The sequence below is a fragment of the Rhinoraja longicauda genome, chromosome 14 (assembly GCF_053455715.1).
Source record: "Rhinoraja longicauda isolate Sanriku21f chromosome 14, sRhiLon1.1, whole genome shotgun sequence".
NCBI lineage: Eukaryota > Metazoa > Chordata > Chondrichthyes > Rajiformes > Arhynchobatidae > Rhinoraja > Rhinoraja longicauda.
The window spans coordinates 52,725,312-52,746,786 of NC_135966.1; the positions used below are offsets into that span (position 1 = coordinate 52,725,312).

Below are 21,475 nucleotides of genomic sequence, written 5' to 3' on the forward strand. Positions count from 1 at the left end.
TGGCCCCAACACCGAGGCTTGCGGCACTCCACTCGCCATTCTGAAAAGGACCCGTTTACTCCTACTCTTTGCTTCCTGTCTGCCAACTAATTTTCTATCCATGTCAACACCCTACCCCCAATACCATGTGCTCTAATTTTGGTCACCAATTTCCCGTGCGGGACCTTATCAAAGGCTTTCTGAAAGTCTAGATACACGACATCCACTGGCTCCCCTTCATCCATTTTACTTGTCACGTCCTCAAAAAATTCCAGAATTTCCCTTTCATAAATCCATGCTGACTTAGACTAACTTTTAACTTGGATAACCTTTACTGCTATTCAAATGCACCGCTATTACCTCTTTAATAATTGACTCCAGCATCTTTCCCACCACCGAAGTCAGGATAACTGGTCTGTAATTCCCCGTTTTCTCTCTCGCTCCTTTCTTGAAAAATGGGATAACATTAACTATCCTCCAATCCACAGGAACTGATCCCGAATCTATTGAACATTGGAAAATGATCACCAATGCATCCACTATTTCTAGAGCCACTTCCCTGAGGACCCTGGGATGCAGACCATCAGGCCCAGGGGATTTATCAACCTTCAGTCCCATTAGTCTCCCCAATACTATTTCTCACCTAATTAAAATTTCTTTCAGTTCCTCACCTCCTGTAGATCCTCTGTCCTCTAGTACATCTGGGACATTGTTTGTGTCTTCCTTTGTGAAGACAGGTCCGAAGTACCTGTTCAACTCTTCTGCCATTTCCTTGTTACCCATAATAATTTCACCCGTGTCTGCCTTCAAGGGACCCACATTTGACTTTGCTACTCTTTTTCTCTTAACATATCTAAAGAAGCTTTTACTGTCCTTCTTTATATTCTTGGCCAGCTTCCCCTCATACTTCATCTTTTCAGCCCGTATTGCCCGTTTTGTTACCTTCTGTTGTCCTCTAAAGGTTTCCCAATCCTCTGGCTTCCGGCTACTCTTTGCTGTGTTATACATCTTTTCTTTTAGTTTTATTCCATCCCTAACTTCCCTTGTCGGCCACGGTTGCCTCCTACTCCCCTTAGAATCTTTCTTCCTTTTTGGAATGAAATGATCCTGCGTCTTCCGGATTATGCCCAGAAATTCCTGCCATTGCTGTTCCACCGTCAATCCTGCTAGGATCCCTTTCCAGTCTACCTTGGCCAGCTCTTCATAGTCTCCTTTGTTCAACTGCAACACTGACACTTCCGATTTAACCTTCTCCTTCTCAAATTGCAGATTAAAACTAATCATATTATGATTACTACCTCCAAGCAGTTCCTTTACCAAATCTCTTATCAAATCTGGTTCATTGGACAACACTAAATCCAGAATTGCCTTTTCTCTGGTAGGCTCCATTACAAGCTGCTCTTAGAATCCATCTCGGAGGCACTCTACAAACTCTCTTTCTTGGGATCCAGAACTAACCTGATTTTCCCAGTCTACCTGTATATTGAAATCCCCCATCACCACAGTGACATTACTTTTCTTACATGCCAGTTTTAACTCCTGTTGCATCTTACACCCTACATCCCGGCTACTATTTGGGGGTCTGTAGATAACACCAATTAGTGTCTTCTTGCCTTTACAATTCCTCAACTCAATCCACAGTGACTCTACCTCGTCAGTCCCTATGTCTTCCCTCGCAAGGGACTGAATTTCGTCCCTCACCAGCAGAGCTACCCCACCGCCTCTGCTCACCTGCCTGTCCTTTCTATAGGACGTATAACCCTGAATATTAAGTTCCCAGGTCCGATCCTCCTGCAGCCACGTCTCTGTAATCCCCACAATGTCATATCTACCAACCTCTAACTGAGCCTCAAGCTCATCTACTTTACTTCTTATACTTCGCGCATTCGTATACAATACTTTTAATTCCTTACTCATCTCACCCTTCACATCGATGCCTATTACACTTGGCCATACTCTCCTATCCCTTTGTCAGCTTTCTTTCCCGCTAATTCTGGGGTCATTAACTATCCCTTTACTCTCTTTCCCTTTAACTCCATCCTTGTCTATCCCATTTGACCCCCCCCTTATTTAGTTTAAAACCACCCATGTAGCAGTGGCAAACCTGCCTGCCAGAATGCCGGTCGGTCCCCCATCCCTTTTGAACATTTCCCCCTTACCCCAAAACAGATCCCAGTGATCTAAGAATCTAAATCTCTGCCCCCTGCACCATTTCCTCAGCCACACATTCAGGTCCTGTATCTCCCTGTTCCTGCTCTTGCCAGCACGAGGAACTGGAAGCAAACCAGAGATAACCACCCTGGAGGTCCTGCTTTTCAGCATTTTTCCGAGCTCTCTAAAGTCACGCTGCAGAATATTCATCCCCTTCTTTCCGACATTGTTTGTGCCAACATGCACTACTACTTCCGGCTGTTCACCTTCGCCTTTGAGGATTTCCTGCACTCTGTCTGTGACATCCTGGATCCTGGCACCAGGGAGGCAAGCACACCATCCTCGAATCCCATCATGGCTGATCATCTAAAATCAGTGCCCCGTTCCTGCTTTTTCCCCATATCCCTTGATTCCTTTAGTCCTAAGAGCTAAATCTAACTCTCTCTTGAAAACATCCAGTGAATCGGCCTCCGCTGCTTTTTGTGGCAGAGAATTCCACAGATTCACAACTCTCTGGTTAAAGAAGTTTTTCCCTCATCTCAGTTCTAAATGGCCTACCTCTTATTCTTAAACTGTGACCCCTGGTTCTGGACTCTCCCAACATCGGGAACATTTTTCCTGCATCTAGCCTAACCAATTCCTTAAGAATTTTATATGTTTCTATAAGATCCCCTCTCATCCTTCTAAATTCCAGTGAATACAAGCCCAGTCGACCCATTGTTTCATCGTATGTCAGTCCCACCATCCCGGGAATTAACCTGGTGAATTTATGCTGCACTCCCTCAATAGCAATAATGGCCTTCCTCAAATTAGGAGACCAAAATTTCACACAATACTCCAGGTGCAGTCTCACCAGGGCCCTGTATAACTGCAGTAGGACCTACTTGCTCCTAAACTCAAATCCTTGCGCTATGAAGGCCAACATGCCATTAGCATTCTTCACTACCTGTTGTACCTGCATGCTTACTTTCAGTGACTGATGTACAAGCACACCCAGGTCTTGTTGCACCTCCCCTTTTCCTAATCTGACACCTCTCCCTTTTAATTACCGTGCATCTATTATAGACAAATGGAGTTGCATAGCAAGGAAACAGGCCCTTGAGCCCACGTTGTCCATGCTGACTAATTTGGCTTGTTGGGCTAATTCAATTTGTATTTAGTCAATGGCCCTCTAAACTCTTCATACATATATATCTGTTTCAAATGTTGATATTGTTTCCACTTCTATAGTTTCCTCTCATTCTAGATACAGAATAGCCTCTGAGTGAAAACGTCACCCCAGGGTTCCCTCTGAAATCTCTCCCCTCTCATCTTAAGTCTACACCCTGTAGTTTTAGAATCCCCTACCCTGGGAGAAAGACTGAGAGCATTCACTTTAACGATGCCCCTCATGATCATCTACACCAAAATAAAGTCACCCCTCAGCTTTCTATGCTTCAAAGAAACATAGTTGTTCCCTGCTTGTGAAGCCAAACGCATCGTTTCTGATTATTATCCTGATTTTCCCTTTCGCTTTGTCTTATTACAATTATTTTCCTCCCGAGAGCCTCTTCTCACTCAATGTATTCATTTTTAATTCAAGAGCCGTAGCTCAGGCTCAGCTTCAGCCCAGTTCCATCCTTTTGGAACCACTGCCAGCTTCCTGTGAAATCATACCCTCCTTCCCACACCACTCCACACCAGGGTGGAACACAGGCGCAGTGGTAGAGTTGCTGCCTTACAGTGCCAGGGACCCGGGGTTCAATCCCGACTATGGTTGCTCTCTGTACAGAGTTCATACGTTCTCCCCGTGACCGCGTGGGTTTTCTCTGGGTGCTCCGGCTTCCTCCCGCATTTCCAAGACATACAGACTTATAGGTTGATTGGCTTGGGTAAATATTGTAAATGATACCTAGTGTGTAGGATAATGCTAGTGTACGGGGTGATCGCTGGTCAGTGCGGACTCGGTGGGCTGAAGGGGCCTGTTTCCGCACTATCTCTAAACTAAACCACACCTTCACCCATGTGTTTCTCCTCCACACCTGGTCTAAAGTACTTATATCACATTTGCACACCTTCCCTGTGACATAATTGCATGCAATTAGATGTTGCTGGACCTGCAAGTCACAGATATAAATCAATCTGTGAAACCTAAATCAGCTATGTAGATTTATTCTGGGTGTGTCGCTATCAAAGTTGGCATTTTGCTAAAGGTTATATTAATTAACCGTCACCTTATCACTAGACTCAGAACAAAACTGTATACAAATTGCCATTGCCCATAGTGTTGGCAGCAGATGTTCTGAATACACATCAATAACCAAACCTCCATTTTGTTTCTGTTATTAAGTAATCTGGGTGATGCAGGAGTATCTTGGGTAACGGTATTTTTCCAAATATGAACGGGCACATTTTTTTTCAGCAGTCATTATGTAATCATCATTGTAGTCGATGTACAGTGTAGTTTATTGTCACATGTACTGAAGTACAGTGAAAACGTTTGTTGCGTGCTAACCAGTCAGCAGAAAGACAATACATGATTATAATCGATCCATTTGCAGTGTATAGATGCTGTACGTGATAAGGGAATAACATTTAGTGCAAGGTAAAGCCAGCAAAGTCCGATCAAGGATAGTCTGAGAGTTACTAAAGAGGTAAATAGTAGTTCAGCACAGCTCTCTGGTGGTGGTAGGATGATTCAGTTGCCTGATAATAGTTGGGAAGAAACTATCCCTGAATCTGGAGGTGTGCATTTTCACACTTCTATACCTTTTGCCCGATGGGAGAGGGGAGAAGAGGGAGTGACCAGGGTGTGACCTGTCCTTGATTATGCTGCTGGCCTTGCCGAGGCAGCATGAGGTATAAATGGAGTCAAGAGAAGGGAGGTTGGTTTGTGTGATGGTCTGGGCTGCGTGTTTGCTGTCGGCTGGAAGCAGAGTGTAGGTCGCAAAGCTGAAGAATGGGATTTTAACATGCTGGTGAATAAACTATCAGAGCCTTGGTTTAATAGCTCATGAGCAATGGCACAGAAAAACAAATATAACACACTTGCTTATGGAGGCATACAAGGATGTGCCTGTCAATGACAACAACAGAAAATGCTGGAAACTGGCCAGGCAGCATCATTCAATTGATTGAAAGATACAGCAAGGAAACAGGCCCTTTAGCTCACCAAGTCCACGCCAACCTACAGAGTCCAATGAACATACAAAGCTGCACATCTTTGGGATGTGGGAGGAAATCGAGGCACACACAGGAAACCCATGCAGTCACAGGAAGAACGTGCAAACTCCACACAGACAGCATCCGAGGTCAAGATGGAACCCGGGTCTCTGCTGCTGTGAGGCAGCAGTTGATCTGCTGTGCCACTGTGCCATTATTTCCGAATGGAAAGAAAAACAAAGTTGCTATTTCACATCCAAAACCCTTCTTCACTTTTTATTTGCATTTCAGATTTCCAGCATCTGCAGGGTTTTTCCATTTCCTGGTGTCTATAGACTATCTGTTTAGCCTGGAGATGTAGAACTTTTCAGAAACGAGGGCCAGGAATAAAATTAATAAGAGTTACAAGTAATTTTAAGTTAAGAAAAGAGAGGCAGTATTATCTAGGGATGAGGGATTTCAGACCCAAGGTTTGAATGATGACCATTCCATCCACAACTCCCTGGGTAACTCATCCCTTCCCACACAAACCACCCTCTCCCCAGGTACCTTCCCCTGCAGCCACAGGAGATGCAACACCTGTTCCTATACCTCCTCCCTCGACTCTGTCCAGGGAGCCCAACACTCCTTTCAGGTTAGGCAGAGGTTCACTTGCACCTCCTCCAACCTCATCTACTGTATCCGTTGTTCAAGATGTGGACTATTAAACATCGGCGAGAGCAAATGTAGACTGGGTGATTATTTCGCTGAACACCTTCACTCAGTCCGCCTGGGCCTACCTGATCTCCCAGCTGCCAAACACTTTAACTCCCCTTCCTATTACCACACTGACCTTTCTGTCCTGGGCCTCCTCCATTGAGGATTGATTTCTCTAACTTCAAGTAACACTTGCAACCTTCTCTCTCCGTCCCTCCCCCATGCAAGTCATTGTACTAGCTTCAAAGCCATCTTGTTGAGTCTCATTGTATGTACAGGAACTCATTTTCACCTAGGCTACAGCTAACAAAGCCTGTCTCCTTTATCATCATTACATTTTTGCATATCTTTCATTTATTTGTTCTATATCTCTCCATATCACCATCTATAACTCTTGTTCCCTTTCCCCTGACTCTGAAGAAGGGTCTCGACTCGAAACATCACCTATTCCCGCTGAATTACTCCAGCATTTAGTGTCTATCTTTGGTTTGAATGTTGAGGCCGGGATTCAATCATTGTGATGTACGAGATCATGAGGGGTAAATGCAGAGTTGCTGTCACCATCAACCATTGATGATTCAGAGGCCAGGAGATGCAGATTCAAGCTGGTGGCTGAAAAGTATAGGAGCGGTTTGAGGAACATAATTTTGCAGAGAGATTAGTTATCATCTGGAACTCACTCCTTTTAGGATGCTGGAAACAGAATCTATCAGAGCTTTCACTCTCAGGAAATGAAAAAGCACTGAGAGAAAATCATTTTCTGGCTTATGAATAAAGAATGGAACAAAGGGATTGCTAAATTATTCCATAAGGATCCAATATCAAGTTCATGTTGAGATGGTAGGGTGGATAGTTCGTGAGTTGGTACTCTCCCACCATGCTTATGCATGACCTTCAGTTTAGTTTAGAGATACAGCGCAGAAACAGGCCCTTTGGCCCACCAGGTCTGCGCTGAACAATGATCCCCACACATTAACATTATCTTACACAAACTAGGGATAATTTATATTTACACCAAGTCAATTAACCCATAAACCTGTATGTCTTTGGAGTGTGGGAGGAAACCGAAGATCTTGGAGAAAACCCACGCGGGTCATGGGGAGAACATACAAACTCTGTATAGACAAGCAGCCATAGTCAGGATTGAACCCGGGTCTCTCGCGCTGTAAGGCAATAGCTCTATTGCTACCCCTACCGCTACGCCACTGTGCCACCCACTGTTTGATCCTGATGCATTGGCCTCAAGGTCCACAATACCATCCCCGCTTTGAAGGGTCAAGGTCCAGGAATTGCCAGGAGTCCATGGGCCTGTTGCGTTTTGTAAGGAGCCCATAAGCACATCCTTGCATCATTCCATAGTGATCGCATCCCATTACAGGGTTATGGATAGTGTCCCAGGGTGGAGATGTCAAAAACTAGAGAGAATTGTTTTAAAGTCAGAGGGGGAAAGTTCAAAGGAGATATGTTGGGGAAGGTTTTTTACACAGAAAGCTTGGAACGTGCTGTCGGGAGTAGTGTTGGAAGCAGATGTGATAGTGGCGTTTAAGAGACTTCTAGATTGGCACAGCAATATGCAGGGAATGGAGGGTTATGAATTATGCAGAGCCAGAGGATATTGCTGAATTCAAATCGGCCTTCTTGAGAGTAAACACACGGAAAGAATACTGGCCTGGATGGAGTTCTTAGGATCTGCGCGGACAGTGTTCCTGGACATCTTTCATCTCTAACTACTCCGACCTGCACAGATGTACACACCTGATTCATGAAGACCACTATCATCCTGGTGCCAAAGAAAATCAAGATCTCATGCCTTAATGACTACCGTCCAGTGGCCTTGACGACCACCATCATGAAGTGCATTGAGAGGCTGGTTATGGCACACATTAAATCCAGCCTATCAAGCAGCCTTGATCCACTGCGGTTCACCGACCACCACAAAAGGTTTACAGCTGTGCCATCCCACTAGCCCTACAATCATCCCTGGAACACCTTGATAAGAAGGACACCTGCATCAGACTCTTCTGCATCGACAATAGTCTGCTTTCAATATCATTATCCCAACCGAGCTAATCTCCAAACTCATGGTATTGGGTGTCAGCACTCCCCTCTGCAACTGGATCCTTGACTTCCTGACTAACAGACCACAATCAGTGAGGATAGATAACAACACCACCTCCAAAATAATTCTCAACACTGGTGCCCCACAAGGATGCATTCTCAGTCCCTGCAAAACTCCCTATACACTCACGACCGTATGGCCAAATTTGGCTCTAACTCCATCTAAAAGTTTGCAGATGACACCACTGTGGTGGGCCGGATCAAGAACAATGATTAGACGAAGTACAGGAAGGAGATAAAGAACTTAGTTACATGGTGTCAGAATACAAAATGGTGATTGAGAACCTTGCAACTTGATGCCAGGAGGTTGTTATCCTCTTCCTCAATGTCAGGAAGCCAAAGGAGATAGTGATTGACTTCAGGTAGTGAAGCAATGCACACTCTACATCTCTCAATCTACATTGATGGCACCTAAGTAGAGATGGTCGAAAGCTTCAAGTTCGTAGGAATAAATATCACCAGTAATTTGGCCTGGACCAGCCACTACAAAGCAATGGCCAAGAAAGCACACTAATGCCTCTCCTTCCTTAGAAGGTTTAGGAATTTTGGCATGTCCCCAACAGCCCTCACCAGCTTCTACAGATGTGCCTTGGAAAGCGTTTTATCGGGATGCATCACGGAATGGCTTGGGAACAGCTCCATCCAAGACTGCAAGAAATCGCAGAGAGTTGTGGATGTTTCCCAGACCATCACACAAACAACCTTCCTTCCATTGACTCCATCTGCACTTCACGATGCCTCGACAAGGCCAGCAGCATAATAAAGGACCCGTCTCATCCCGGCCATTCCCGCTTCCCTCCCTCTCTCATCGTGCAAGAGATAAAGAAGTTTGAAAATGCACACCTCCAGATTCAGGGACAGCTTTTTCCCCAGCTTTTATCAGCCAACTGAACAATCCACAGACAACTCCTTGCAGTTAAATTACCAGAATATCCCCTTACGCCAATGATTGCAATGAAGCAGATTGGTTCCCTGGTCCATTGTTAGGCATCCTTGACCTAGCCTATCTTAAAAGATAGTACATCAATCCTGTGACCACAATACATCACTATCAGTTGCTTGTTTCATGTTGCTGTTAACATTTGCACATGTATTTAAAAAAAATTTGGACAGGTACATTGATAGGAAAGGTTTAGAGGGATATCATCCATACGTGGGCAAGTGAGACCAATGTAGATGGGGCACCTTGGTCGGCATGGGCAAGCTGGGCATAATGCATCAGTATTAGTAGCTTGTTGCATGTTGCTGTTAACATTTACACTTGTATCAACTCATCCTATTACTACCGAGGTCGCTATAATGTGTTTCCATGGAAGTGTCTCATTTTAAATTGCATTCTATTTAGTTTTACTTCTTTGAGACTCTTGTGGTCTTCTGGGAAATGAGAACACTTCAGTGTTCAGTGTTCTCATCCATCAGTTAACAGCAAATTGCTTTCAGTGTTTCTATGAAATGAAACTGCCATGATATAGTTCAGTATATGAGTAGATGAACTTCACATTTTCTCCATGGCTGCAACCCTGCTTGGCATTAATTGTTCATCCCCACAAAATAACGTGGAGACTGTCAGCCGTGATTGAAGGTATAGATAGGGTAGACAGTCAGATCCTTTATCTGGACGGAAACAGGCCTTTCAGCCCAGCTAGCCCATGCCGACCAAGGTGCCCCATCTACATTGCTCTCACCTGCCCACGTTTAGACGATATCCCTCTAAATCTCTCCTGTTGACGTACCTGTCCAAATGTTTTTTAAATGTTGTTATAGTTTCTGCCCTAACTACCCTCTCCGGCAGCTCATTCCAAAAAGCCACCACCCTCTTTGTGAAACAGTTGCCCCTCAGATTCCTATTAACTCTTTTCCCTCTCACCTTCAACCCATGTCCTCTGGTGATTGATTCACCAACTCAATGTGCAGTGTATAGAGGGATATGGAGCAGGTGCAGGTAGTTTAATTAGATGTAATGTTTGGTACAGACATCATGGACCCAAGGGTCAGTTCCAATGCTGTACTGTTCTACAGTATATTCTATGTACTTAGCATTTCCATTACATTAAATTTCTGATTGTGCCACCTTAAAACGTCAAACAGGACTTAAAGCGTGACTTTGAAAAAATATCGCACTCTGTTACAGGATTAATGCTTTAATCGCTGTGCTGAAAAATTAGTTTCATAGCCTTCCTATATCGGATAAGGGCAGAAATCCTAAAACTAATAGTTATGAATTGAAGTCACAAGGAACCACAGATGCTGGTTTACAAAAACGCCCACAAATTACTGGAGTAAACTCAGCGAGCTGGGCAGCATATCTGGAGGACATGGATAGGCGATGTTTCAAGTCGGGACCTTCTTTATACTGACATATAAGACTTGTGATTGTGCTCAAGTATGGTATGATTCGCAAAACCTTTCAGACTAAACATCGTTTGGTCTAAACTATGCTTTTCAGTGCATCTCAGTGCCTGTGACTGTGATAATCAACTGATAAATGACCAAGCTCGTATCCTGGGATTGTGCCCCTGATACCAGACCTTGCTGCTGCTGGCAAAGTCTGTGAGGCTCTCCTTTGTGCATCCCTCTAAATATTGTATGTCCCAATAGGACGTACTCACATTCTTCTAATCTCCAATGAATACTGTACAATCATACACAATCTCTAGCTATAAAATAACTGCCGTCTCAGACATGAATTCAGTGAAAGCCACTGCAAGCCAATGACATAATTTCTCAGTGCTGAGATCAAGACTGCACACTGTCCTTCAGGTGTGGTATCATTTTAAGGCAAATGCCGGTGACTAGGCTGTCGCAGAACGTTCGCTGGGGTGTCGCGGGCATGATCGTGAGGAGTCTTCAATGAATCGTAGCGGATCTCGGCTTGTCACGGAAAAACTGTCCAGATAGAAATTTCTCGGCGACAGCTGGCTTGTCGCCAGGTATCGTAGCTTATTGTGGGCGCTGTCGCATGGTGTCCCCAGGTTTGCTAGGGCCCAGTTTGATGTGGGAATTTCGTGATGTTTCCGAAGACGGTGTAATCTCTTAGCCAGGTGCTAGTTTCACTAAAAAAGTAACTTGTATCGACTTGACTCAGCATTGTCGTGGTCATTGTCATCAGATAAAAGAAAATTCAGCGACCTGCTACGATTTTGACAGTCGCCGGCAGTCGCCTTGAAAATCGCGTAACTGGGACAGGCCCTTTAGACTTTAGAGATACAGTGCGGAAACAGGGCCTTCGGCCCACCGAGTCCACACCGACCAGCGATCACCACGTACACTAGCACTATCCTACACACTGGGGACAATTTACAATTTTACCTGGTGCCAACTAACCTACAAACCTGTACGTCTTTGGAGTGTGGGAGGAAACGGGAGCCCCCAGAGAAAACCCCCGCGGTCACGAGGAGAACGTACAAACTCTGTACAGACAGCACCCGTAATCAGAATGGTACCTAGGTCTCGGGCCCTGTAAGGCAGCAACTCTACCGCTGCGCCATTCTTTACTTATTAAAATAACCTTTCTCTTTCTCGTATTCCATAGAAATTCTAGTCCTCCTTTCAGCTGAAGACCAATACTTTTTATGCATGTTTTACCTGTGTCCTTGATTTTAATGATCTGTAAGCCTGGTAGCAACAACCACTTTGCTCTTCCATTGTTCTATTCTCTGGACATTCAAGAAATGATTCTGACTGGCCTTTCTTAGATCAAAGAGCATGGCCACATACTTCCCCACATTCAATCTGCCAACGTTGGCCACCTTAACATCCATCCACACAACTTCTTGTAACTCGTTTGTAAGTGTAATCTGTACATTTGGAGGTGCACCTTTATTGCAGTGCATTTCCCAGTGTTTGAATACCGATTTCCTATGTGTTCTGTTTGTAATAACCCAGTTCATTAAATCACCAGCACCACTACCCTAAATTAGCACTACAAACACTTCTCAAGCCCATTTTCATCTAATGCTTCATTAAACTCTGTCCACTCACATGGCCTTGTCTCAATTCCCACAGCCTTTTAAAAATCATCTGAAATTCTGTACGTTTTTTTTTAATCCAATCAATCCGACAAAGTATGTTATGTGTAAGAAGGAACTGCAGATGCTGGATTAAACTGAAGATAGACACAAAAAACTGGAGTAACTCAGCGGGACAGGCAGCATCTCTGGAGAGAAGGAATGGGTGACGTTTCGGGTCGAGACCCTTCTTCAGACTGGTTAGGGATATGGGAAACAAGAGATATAGACGGTGATGTGGAGAAATAAAGAACAATGAATGAAAGATATGCAAAAATGTAGTGATGATAAAGGAAACAGGCTGTTTTTAATTGTAAGCTGTTTTTAGGGTGAAATTGAAAAGCTAGTGCGACTTTGGGTGGGGGAGGGATAGAGAGAGAGAGAGAGAGAGAGAATGCCGGGGCTACCTGAAGTGAGAGAAATCAATATTCATAACACTGGGCTGTAAACTGCCCAATCAAAATATGAGATAAAAAGAACGAAAAATCACATTCACAATCTCAGTGCTAATAATTGCCATGGACCTTTAACATCCACCTGAAATCATGGATAGGATCTGCACTGGAAATGGCCCATCCACTGCAGTAGCACCCACTCATTATTCTATCCTGGTTTATTGAACATATATCAATCATCTGATTGAGAGGAAAGATTGTCTTTATTACAGCACAGCTATTATTTGTAGCCTAATCTGAACTTTATCTCTATTAATCCTAATTGATTATTATTTTGTGATTACAGTCAGTGCCAACCATGTTCCACCTATGATAGACACAAAATGCTGGTGTAACTCAGCGGGACAGGTAGCATCTCTGGATATGCTGCGTGTCCTGCTGAGTTACTCCAGCATTTTGTGTCTATCTTCGGTTTAAACCAGCATCTGCAGTTCCTTCCTACACATGTTCCACCCATGTTTCCTTTAGTCACTGAAGATCTACAAACTGTCCCAGGGTTTTGTATCAATTCCTTCACTCCAGTCAGAAGAAGAACCTCAATTAGATTGTAGGTGAAAGTATGGATGATATAAGACTTTGTCTTACTCCTTATGAAACAGCTCCCTTTCTAATCTGTGATATTACCCAGCTTTAGTCTTTGAAGAAGAAATGATATTTTATGGAAACATTGAAAATACATTGTGTGCTGCTTTGTTTAATTGGATAGATCTGAACTTTGATGGGCAACTTATGAAAACATGAAGGTTAAGATAATTAATTGAAGAGTAGAAGGATGTTTCAATGGAGTATATGGAGCTGTTGGTCCTGATGGCATATTATTATCCTGCACATTCTATATAGTTCCTTCTAATTCCAATGTTTATTAGTGCCTGCTTCTCTTTAGTGCCATCTCAATCTCCATAGCCAGTTGTTATTTACTTCTGAAAATACCTACAAGCTTTAGAAATTGAAAATTATATAATTAGAAACTATTTTGAGAAGAAGCTTTAGTGAAAGATTCGCTTCAACCACTAAATAACAAGGAAGCTACTGATCTAATTTATTCATCTTTGCTTTTTTTTCTTCCAGGGACATTAAGCCTGAGAACATTCTCCTTGATAATTATGGTAAGTGACAAAGTATTTGAGGTGAAAATAAATTAAACTTGTTAACACTTAATTCACGATGCGCCCACTGCTTACTATATAAAATGTAATACAGTGTAAGGTGTTTTTAGATAATGTTAAGATCACCGTATTGGGTTAGCAGATCTGAGATGGGCAATTATGCAGTTACAATAGACCTCGGTGCCTGGAATAGGAATAATGGCAGCTTTAGATGGCAATCCTGGTGGAAATCACATACGCATTGATGCCATGAAGATAGAATCAGAAAGCGGGCAGCACCGTGGTACAGCAGTTAGTGCTGCTGCCTCTCAGCATAAGGCACCTGGAGTCTGTCTGGATTCAGACCTGCAATGATATGTGGATTAGCTCATTAAGAGGAAATTTAGAAGGCAATGTGGTAAACAAGGAAAATCCTCATAGTATAGGCATCTTTGACCATTCTTACAAATTATGCAAATCATCAGAGACACAAGACACTAAAGATGCTGGAATCTTCAGTGAAAAACTAAACTGCTGAAGGATCTCAACGGGTCAGGCAGCATCCATGGAGGGATGCTGGGAATGCCAATTATCCATTTCTCTCCAGATGCTGCCTGACCCACTGAGTTCCTCCAGTAGCTCTGCTAGATACCGGATAATAGAGATATATCAAGGAATGGATAGCAGGTTGGCTGGATGGCAGAAGGCAAAGAGCGGCAGTAAAGGGGCTTTTTCTGGTTGGCTGCCAGTAACCAGCGGAGTTCCGTAGGGTTCGGTGCTGGGGCCGCACACTTCACGGTGTATATCAATGATCTGGATGCGGGAATTGAAGGCTTTATGGCCAAGTTTGCAGATGATAAGAAGGTAGATGATGGGGCAGGTAGTGTAGAGAAAGCAGGGACTCTGCAGAAGGACTTGGACAGGTTGGGAGAGTAGGCAACAAAGTGACAGATGGAATACAGGGTAACTAAATGTGGAGTCATGCATTTTGGTAGGAGGAATATAGTCTACACCTCTAGAAGGCTGTGGAGGCCAAGTCAGTGGATATTTTTAAGGCGGAAATTGACAGTTTCTTCATTAGTTCAGGTTGTCAGGGGTTATGGGAAGAATGTGGGAGAATAGGGTTTAGAAGGAAAGACAGATCAGCCATGATTGAATGGCAGAGTAGACTTGATGGGCCGAATGGACTAATTTTGCTCCTGTAACTTATGAACTTATGAATGTTTGATATCATTCCTTCTCACAGTAAGGTTAAACAGCCAGGACTAAAATATGATTCATTGTTGAAGACTATATGTTCTGGTAGATTTTGACATTCAGAAGTTTTTCTTGCCCTATCTATGTTATATTCTGTGGTGCTGTATTTCCCATTGGTTTAATGTCCAACTACTTGGCATGACTGTCAATATTAACTACACAATGGTCATTTCTCTTTTCACAAAAATCTCCTTGCATTTATTGAATGCATTTCTTGGGTCATGCTCACACTTGCAATGCTGTTTTCATTGTCATTGATCAGCACAGCTGACAGATAGTTCATTGGTGAGTCAAGTTCTTCCAAATACTGACCCAAACCTGGCTAGTGTGCAAAACTGTGAGAAATTGCCTTCACTGCTCCTATATCATTTGTAGCTCTCAGGATCTTTGATCTTAATATAGCATGCATCACAAGACAATCCATTATGTTGAAAATAAAATAGACTGAGCTCTTGCGTAAATCCACGCACCTCCAAGGCTCACCACCAGGTCTTTCTAAGTTGACTATACAATTTATGAAACCGTCACTGGAAAGCATTGTTTACTTGGGTTGGGGTGTGTATAGCACATCAACATCAATGTCTGAGCACCCGTGAGGTAGTCTGGACAATATGCCCAGCACCATTCCACTTCAAGATCTTTTATTCCATTCTGTAGTCAATCTGATAGAGAAAAATGACTTATTGGTGTTTTTACATTGTGGCCATTGGTGGAATAGCTGATTTTGGGCATAATATGATCAGGCCTGAATAATTATATGTCACAAAAGATTGAATTGAACCTTCTAGAAAAACGATAGTGAGTACAAGAGTCTGTTTTACTGTTTTTGAGGAATTTTGGACATTGTTTTGTCGAAGTGTGATGTAAGTCTCAGGTTCCTCCTGACTGTCAACCCTTAAATGTCTGATTACTGGTCCAAGACCATGCCCTGAAGTTTCACCTTAATCCATGGATCAGGTGTAACGTACCAAGATGTTTAACTCCTTCACTGTACCCTTAGACAATATATCCTTCAATAATTGAAGCATTGGTGCTACTGTTGCCAAATCCAATTGCAAATATGCATAATGTTATATCATTCCTAATAATGACTCATGTCAGCTACATTCTCAAGAGTCAAGAGTCATGAGTGTTTTATTGTCAGATGTCATATGTCCCAAGACTGAACAATGAAATTCTTACTTGCAGTAGTACACCAAATATGTAAACATAGTATTCTGTTAACACCGTAATAACCAGCAAAAATGTTCAGTATTTTGCACACACACATCCACACACACACACACACACACACACACACACACACACACGCACACACACACACACACACACACACACACACACACACACACACACACACACACACACACACACACACATACACACATACACACACACACACACATCCACATCCACACACACACACACACATCCACACACACACACACACACACACACACACACACATACACACACACACACACACACACACACACACATCCACATACACACACACACACACACACACACACACACACACACACACACACACACACACACACACACACACACACACACACACACACACACACAATAATAATGTAAAGGAAAAAAACATGCCCCCAAGTCTAAAAAGTTCGGAGCTTATTTGGAGGTTGTAGTGCTTAATTGCCTGATGGTTGCTGGGAAGAAGTTGGTCCTGAACTTGGACTTGACAGTTTTTAGGCACCTGTACCTTCTTCCCGACAGCAATAGTGGAATGACAGTGTGGCCAGGATGGTGTGGGTCTCTGATGATGTTAGCTGCCTTTTTGAGTCAGCAACTCCTGTCGATCCCTTCAATGGTGGGGAGGTCAGAACACGTGATAGACTGGGCAGTGTTCACCGTTTTTTGCAAACTTCTTCATTCCTGTGTGTTTGAGTTGCCAAACCAGGCTGTGATGCTACCAGCCGATATGCTGTCTGCTGTACTGCCTCGAATTTCTGAGAGTTTCTAGAAAAAAAAGATATGTGTGGACCTCTCCTGGTATAGCACTTTATTCTTTGTGGAATGTTAATCATCTCTACTTTAATGCAGGATTATACCCTTATTCAATGTCTAAATAATGACAAAACCAAGAAGCTACCATAAATAAACATGTGTATAAGCCTAGCTTCAGAACATTTGTTGCAACAATTTGGTATGTCAGCCTCAAATTCTCTGTTGAATGTCATCCATTCAACAGAGAATCAGAGGCTGACTTACCAAATTGTTGCAACAAATATTCTGCAGCTAGGCTACGAGATTAACTTCAAATTGGCTCCATCTATAATAATTTTTCAGAGCTGTGTTTTGACCTGTTCAGGACTTGCTGAGTATATCTGATCTTGTTAATTTAACATGCCATTAATCTGCCCATGGTGAGATCTGCCTGAGGAGTTCAGTTTCCCTGTGAGGAGGCTTCATTATCCAGAAAGACTTCAAATTCTGACAACAATGAGAGGAATAGATCAGGTAAAAGCACAGAGTCTATTGCCCAGAGTAGGGGAATGGAGAACTAGGAGGACATAGGTTTAAGGTGAAGGAAGAAAGATTTAATAGGAACCTGCAGGGTAATGTTTTGGAATACGGAAAACCCTGTACGGAAAATACTAAGGGAGAAAGTTACTCTGTGCAACAGTTTTACACAGAGGGTGGTGGGTGAATGGAACGAGGTGCCACAGGAGGTTGTTGAGGCAGGTATTATTGTAATGTTTAAAAGACATTTAGGTACATGGATAGGGTCGATTTAGAGGGATATGGGCCAAAAGCAGGCAGGTGGGGCATGTTGGTCGGTGTGGGCAAGTTGGACCAAAGTGCCTGTTTCCACGCTGTATGATTCTATGACCCTATGACTAACCTTTTGCTGTGATTTGCGATGCACATGTATCTCACTCATGCCACCAATCATGTAGACATAAATCCTCACACTCGCTAAAATATCCCCCCTGCCCATACAAGTACAAAGAGCACTGGGAGGAGAGAGGAATGTCTTGACGGAATGGTTGAATCACATTACAGAGAGGAAGTAATTTATGGATTATGTAAGAAATTTATGATGTGAACTAACTGCTAGTAATGCTCGTCATTAAATGGTGAAGCTCTAAATGTTGAAATTCTCTCTCAAACCCTCTGGGTTGAGTCTGAAGAAGGGTTTCGACCCGAAACGTCACCCATTCCTTCTATCCAGAGATGCTGCCTGTCCCGCTGAGTTACTCCAGCATTTTGTGTGTATCTTCAGTTTAAACCAACATCTGCGGTTCCTTCCTACAACAATCTACCGATCCAAATGTCTTTCAAATTTGTTATTGTACCTGCTTCAACCACTTCCTCCGGCAGCTCGTTCCACATATACTTGGCCTCTGATTGATATGACATCAAGAGGCAGTCGAATTAATTACTTCTCTTTGACAGTCTTTGCAGGAGAGGGGTTTTGGGCACTGAATAATTTGATATGACTTGTACACTGACGTCCACAAATTATTTTTTTGACCATCCGTCAGTTGGCAGTCTCTGCAGTGAGTGGAATCTCGCTCCTTGCAGCCTCACCACCATCACCCATCTCCATCACCAAACAAGCAGCAAAAAGACATGTTTTCCTTTGTTCACGTGGTACATTTCACCTATCTTTAAAGTTACCAGAATTGTGGAAAAGGACTGTTTCCCTGACAGCAACAAACACTCCAATAGGCCAAGCTCCCACACTCCAAACACGTACAGGTTTGTAGGTTAATTGGCTTGGTGTAAATGTAAATTATCCCTCGTATGTGTGTAGTGTGATAGTGTGCGGGGACCGCCTGCCGCACCGACTCAGTGGGCCGAAGGGCCTGTTTCCACGCTATATCTCTAAACTAAACTAAAAGTAAACTAAGGAGCGGAATACAGAATAGTGCTGAACTACCATCTACCTCATTGGTGACCCTCGAACTATCCTTGATCGAACTTTGCTAGCTTTATCTTGCCCTAAACGTTATTCCCTTATCATGTATCTATACACAGTAAATGGCTCCACGGTAAATCTCCCAGATGTTCTAGTGGCAAGAGATCCTAGGGTGACGGAGGAACTGAAGGAAATCCACATTAGGCAGGAAATGGTGTTGGGTAGACTGATGGGACTAAAGGCTGATAAATCCCCAGGGCCTGATGGTCTTGCATCCCAGGGTACTTAAGGAGGTGGCGCTAGAAATTGTGGATGCATTGGTGATCATTTTCCAATGTTCTATAGATTCAGGATCAGTTACTGTGGATTGGAGGGTAGCGAATGTTGTCCCACTTTTTAAGAAAGGAGGGAGAGAGAAAACGGGTAATTATAGACCAGTTACTGGTCCATCAGAGGTGGGGAAGATGCTGGAGTCAATTATAAAAGACGTAATTGCGGAGCATTTGGATAGAAGGAACAGGATCGTTCCAAGTCAGCATGGATTTACGAAGGGGAAATCATGCTTGACTAATCTTCTGGAATTCTTTGAGGATGTAACTTGAAAAATTGACAGGGGAGAGCCGGTGGATGTGGTGTACCTTGACTTTCAGAAAGCCTTCGACAAGGTTCCACATAGGAGATTAGTGGGCAAAATTTGAGCACATGGTATTGGAGGTAGGGTACTGACATGGATAGAAAATTGGTTGACAGACAGAAAGCAAAGAGTGGGGATAAATGGGTCCCTTTCAGAATGGCAGGCAGTAACTAGTGGGGTACCGCAAGGCTCGGCGCTGGGACCGCAGCTATTTACAATATACATTAATGACTTGGATGAAGGGATTAAAAGTACCATTAGCAAATTTGCAGATGATACAAAGCTGGGTGGTAGTGTGAAGTGAGAGGAAGATGCTATGTGGTTGCAGGGTGACTTGGACAGGTTGTGTGAGTGGGCGGATGCATGGCAGATGCAGTTTAATGTGGATAAGTGTGAGGTTATCCACTTTGGTGATAAGAATAGGAAGGCAGAGTATTATCTGAATGGTGTCAAGTTAGGAAAAGGGGGCGTACAACAAGATCTGGGTGTCCTAGTGCATCAGTCACTGAAAGGAAGCGTGCAGGTACAGCAGGCAGTGAAGAAAGCCAATGGAATGTTGGCCTATATAACAAGGGGTGTTGAGTATAGGAGCAAAGAGGTCCTTCTGCAGTTGTACAGGGCTCTAGTGAGACCGCACCTGGAGTACTGTGTGCAGTTTTGGTCTCCAAATTTGAGGAAGGATATTCTTGCTATTGAGGGCGTGCAGCGTAGGTTTACTAGGTTAATTCCCGGAATGGCGGGACTGTCATATGTTGAAAGACTGGAGCGACTAGGCTTGTATACACTGGAATTTAGAAGGATGAGAGGGGATCTTATCGATACGTGTAAGATTAAGAGGTTGGACACGTTAGAGGCAGGAAATATGTTCCCAATGTTGGGGGAGTCCAAACCAAGAGGCCACAGTTTAAGAATAAGGGGTATGCCATTTAGAACTGAGATGAGGAAAAACTTTTTCAGTCAGAGAGTTGTGAATCTGTGGAATTCTCTGCCTCAGAAGGCAGTGGAGGCCAATTCTCTGAATGCATTCAAGAGAGAGCTAGATAGAGCTCTTAAGGATAGCGGAGTCCGGGGGTATGGGGAGAAGGCAGGAACGGGGTACTGATTGAGAATGATCAGCCATGATCACATTGAATGGCGGTGCTGGCTCGAATGGCCTCCTCCTACACCTATTGTCTATTGTCTATTGTCTACTATGGCTCGATTGTAATCATGTATTGTCTTTCTGCTGACTGGATAGCGCGCAACAAAAGCTTTTCACTGTACCTCGGTACACGTGACAATAAACCAAACTGGTAATACTCCCGATGTTTTCTGGGTCAAGGATTCCCAACGAGTGAAGAGCTGGGAAAGAGGAATGTAAATGTGTTTATTTCACCAAATACAGTGGAGTTGTTACGGCACCAGATGTTACTTCATTCCAGAAGGGCGAGCAACCTAGGGCACTGGTAGAGAGCTGGGAGTGGGTGCAGTGCGGTCATGCTGTTGAGAAGGGTGAGAGAGTGCAGGGATGGCTAAGGTGCAGAATGAGTGAGCGAGCATGAGCAGAGGATGCATAATTAGGATAATAGTTTTAGAGTTTGGGTTCACAGGTTAGATTGTTTGTGGGATTGCAGACATTGGGAACATCGATGATTGTCGGGAGATCAGCAGTTTCAGTCTTTTGGGGAAGATTGGGGATTGATGATTTTGAGATCAGTAATCTGGAGAAGACATTGAGGTGATGGGGTAGGGTGATTTACAGAGAGGCTAGAGAGGTACAGGGACCTCCCTGGAGAATTCATTCCATTCCTGAGAATTGTTCATAACACCAACAGGCCACTAATTGGAAATATGACTGTGAACTGTTCCCACCCAGCAGAAGATGCCTGGAGCCCTGCAGCAGCTGGTAAATCTATACCTCCGGTCTCCAAAACGCTTGAGTTCCCAAACATATGGGCTGCACATAACTCAGGCGCGTGTAAGATGGGGATGGTCTGTAATTATGAAGGTATCAGAATCTACTTTAGAGATGACAGGGGGAGGGGGAACAGTCAATAATCACTGGGAGATCAGGT

At 43.6% G+C, this 21,475-nt stretch overlaps 1 protein-coding gene across 1 annotated transcript in view; it reads left to right on the plus strand.

Moving 5' to 3' along the window:
* The window catches only part of LOC144599790 (serine/threonine-protein kinase 32B-like), a 101,979-nt gene that overhangs the window by 39,282 nt on the left and 41,222 nt on the right, over positions 1–21,475 (plus strand). Inside the window, exon 4 of the mRNA XM_078411025.1 lies at positions 13,616–13,653. Within this exon, the coding sequence (XP_078267151.1) occupies positions 13,616–13,653 (38 nt within the window). The remainder of the gene's footprint in view (positions 1–13,615; positions 13,654–21,475) is intronic.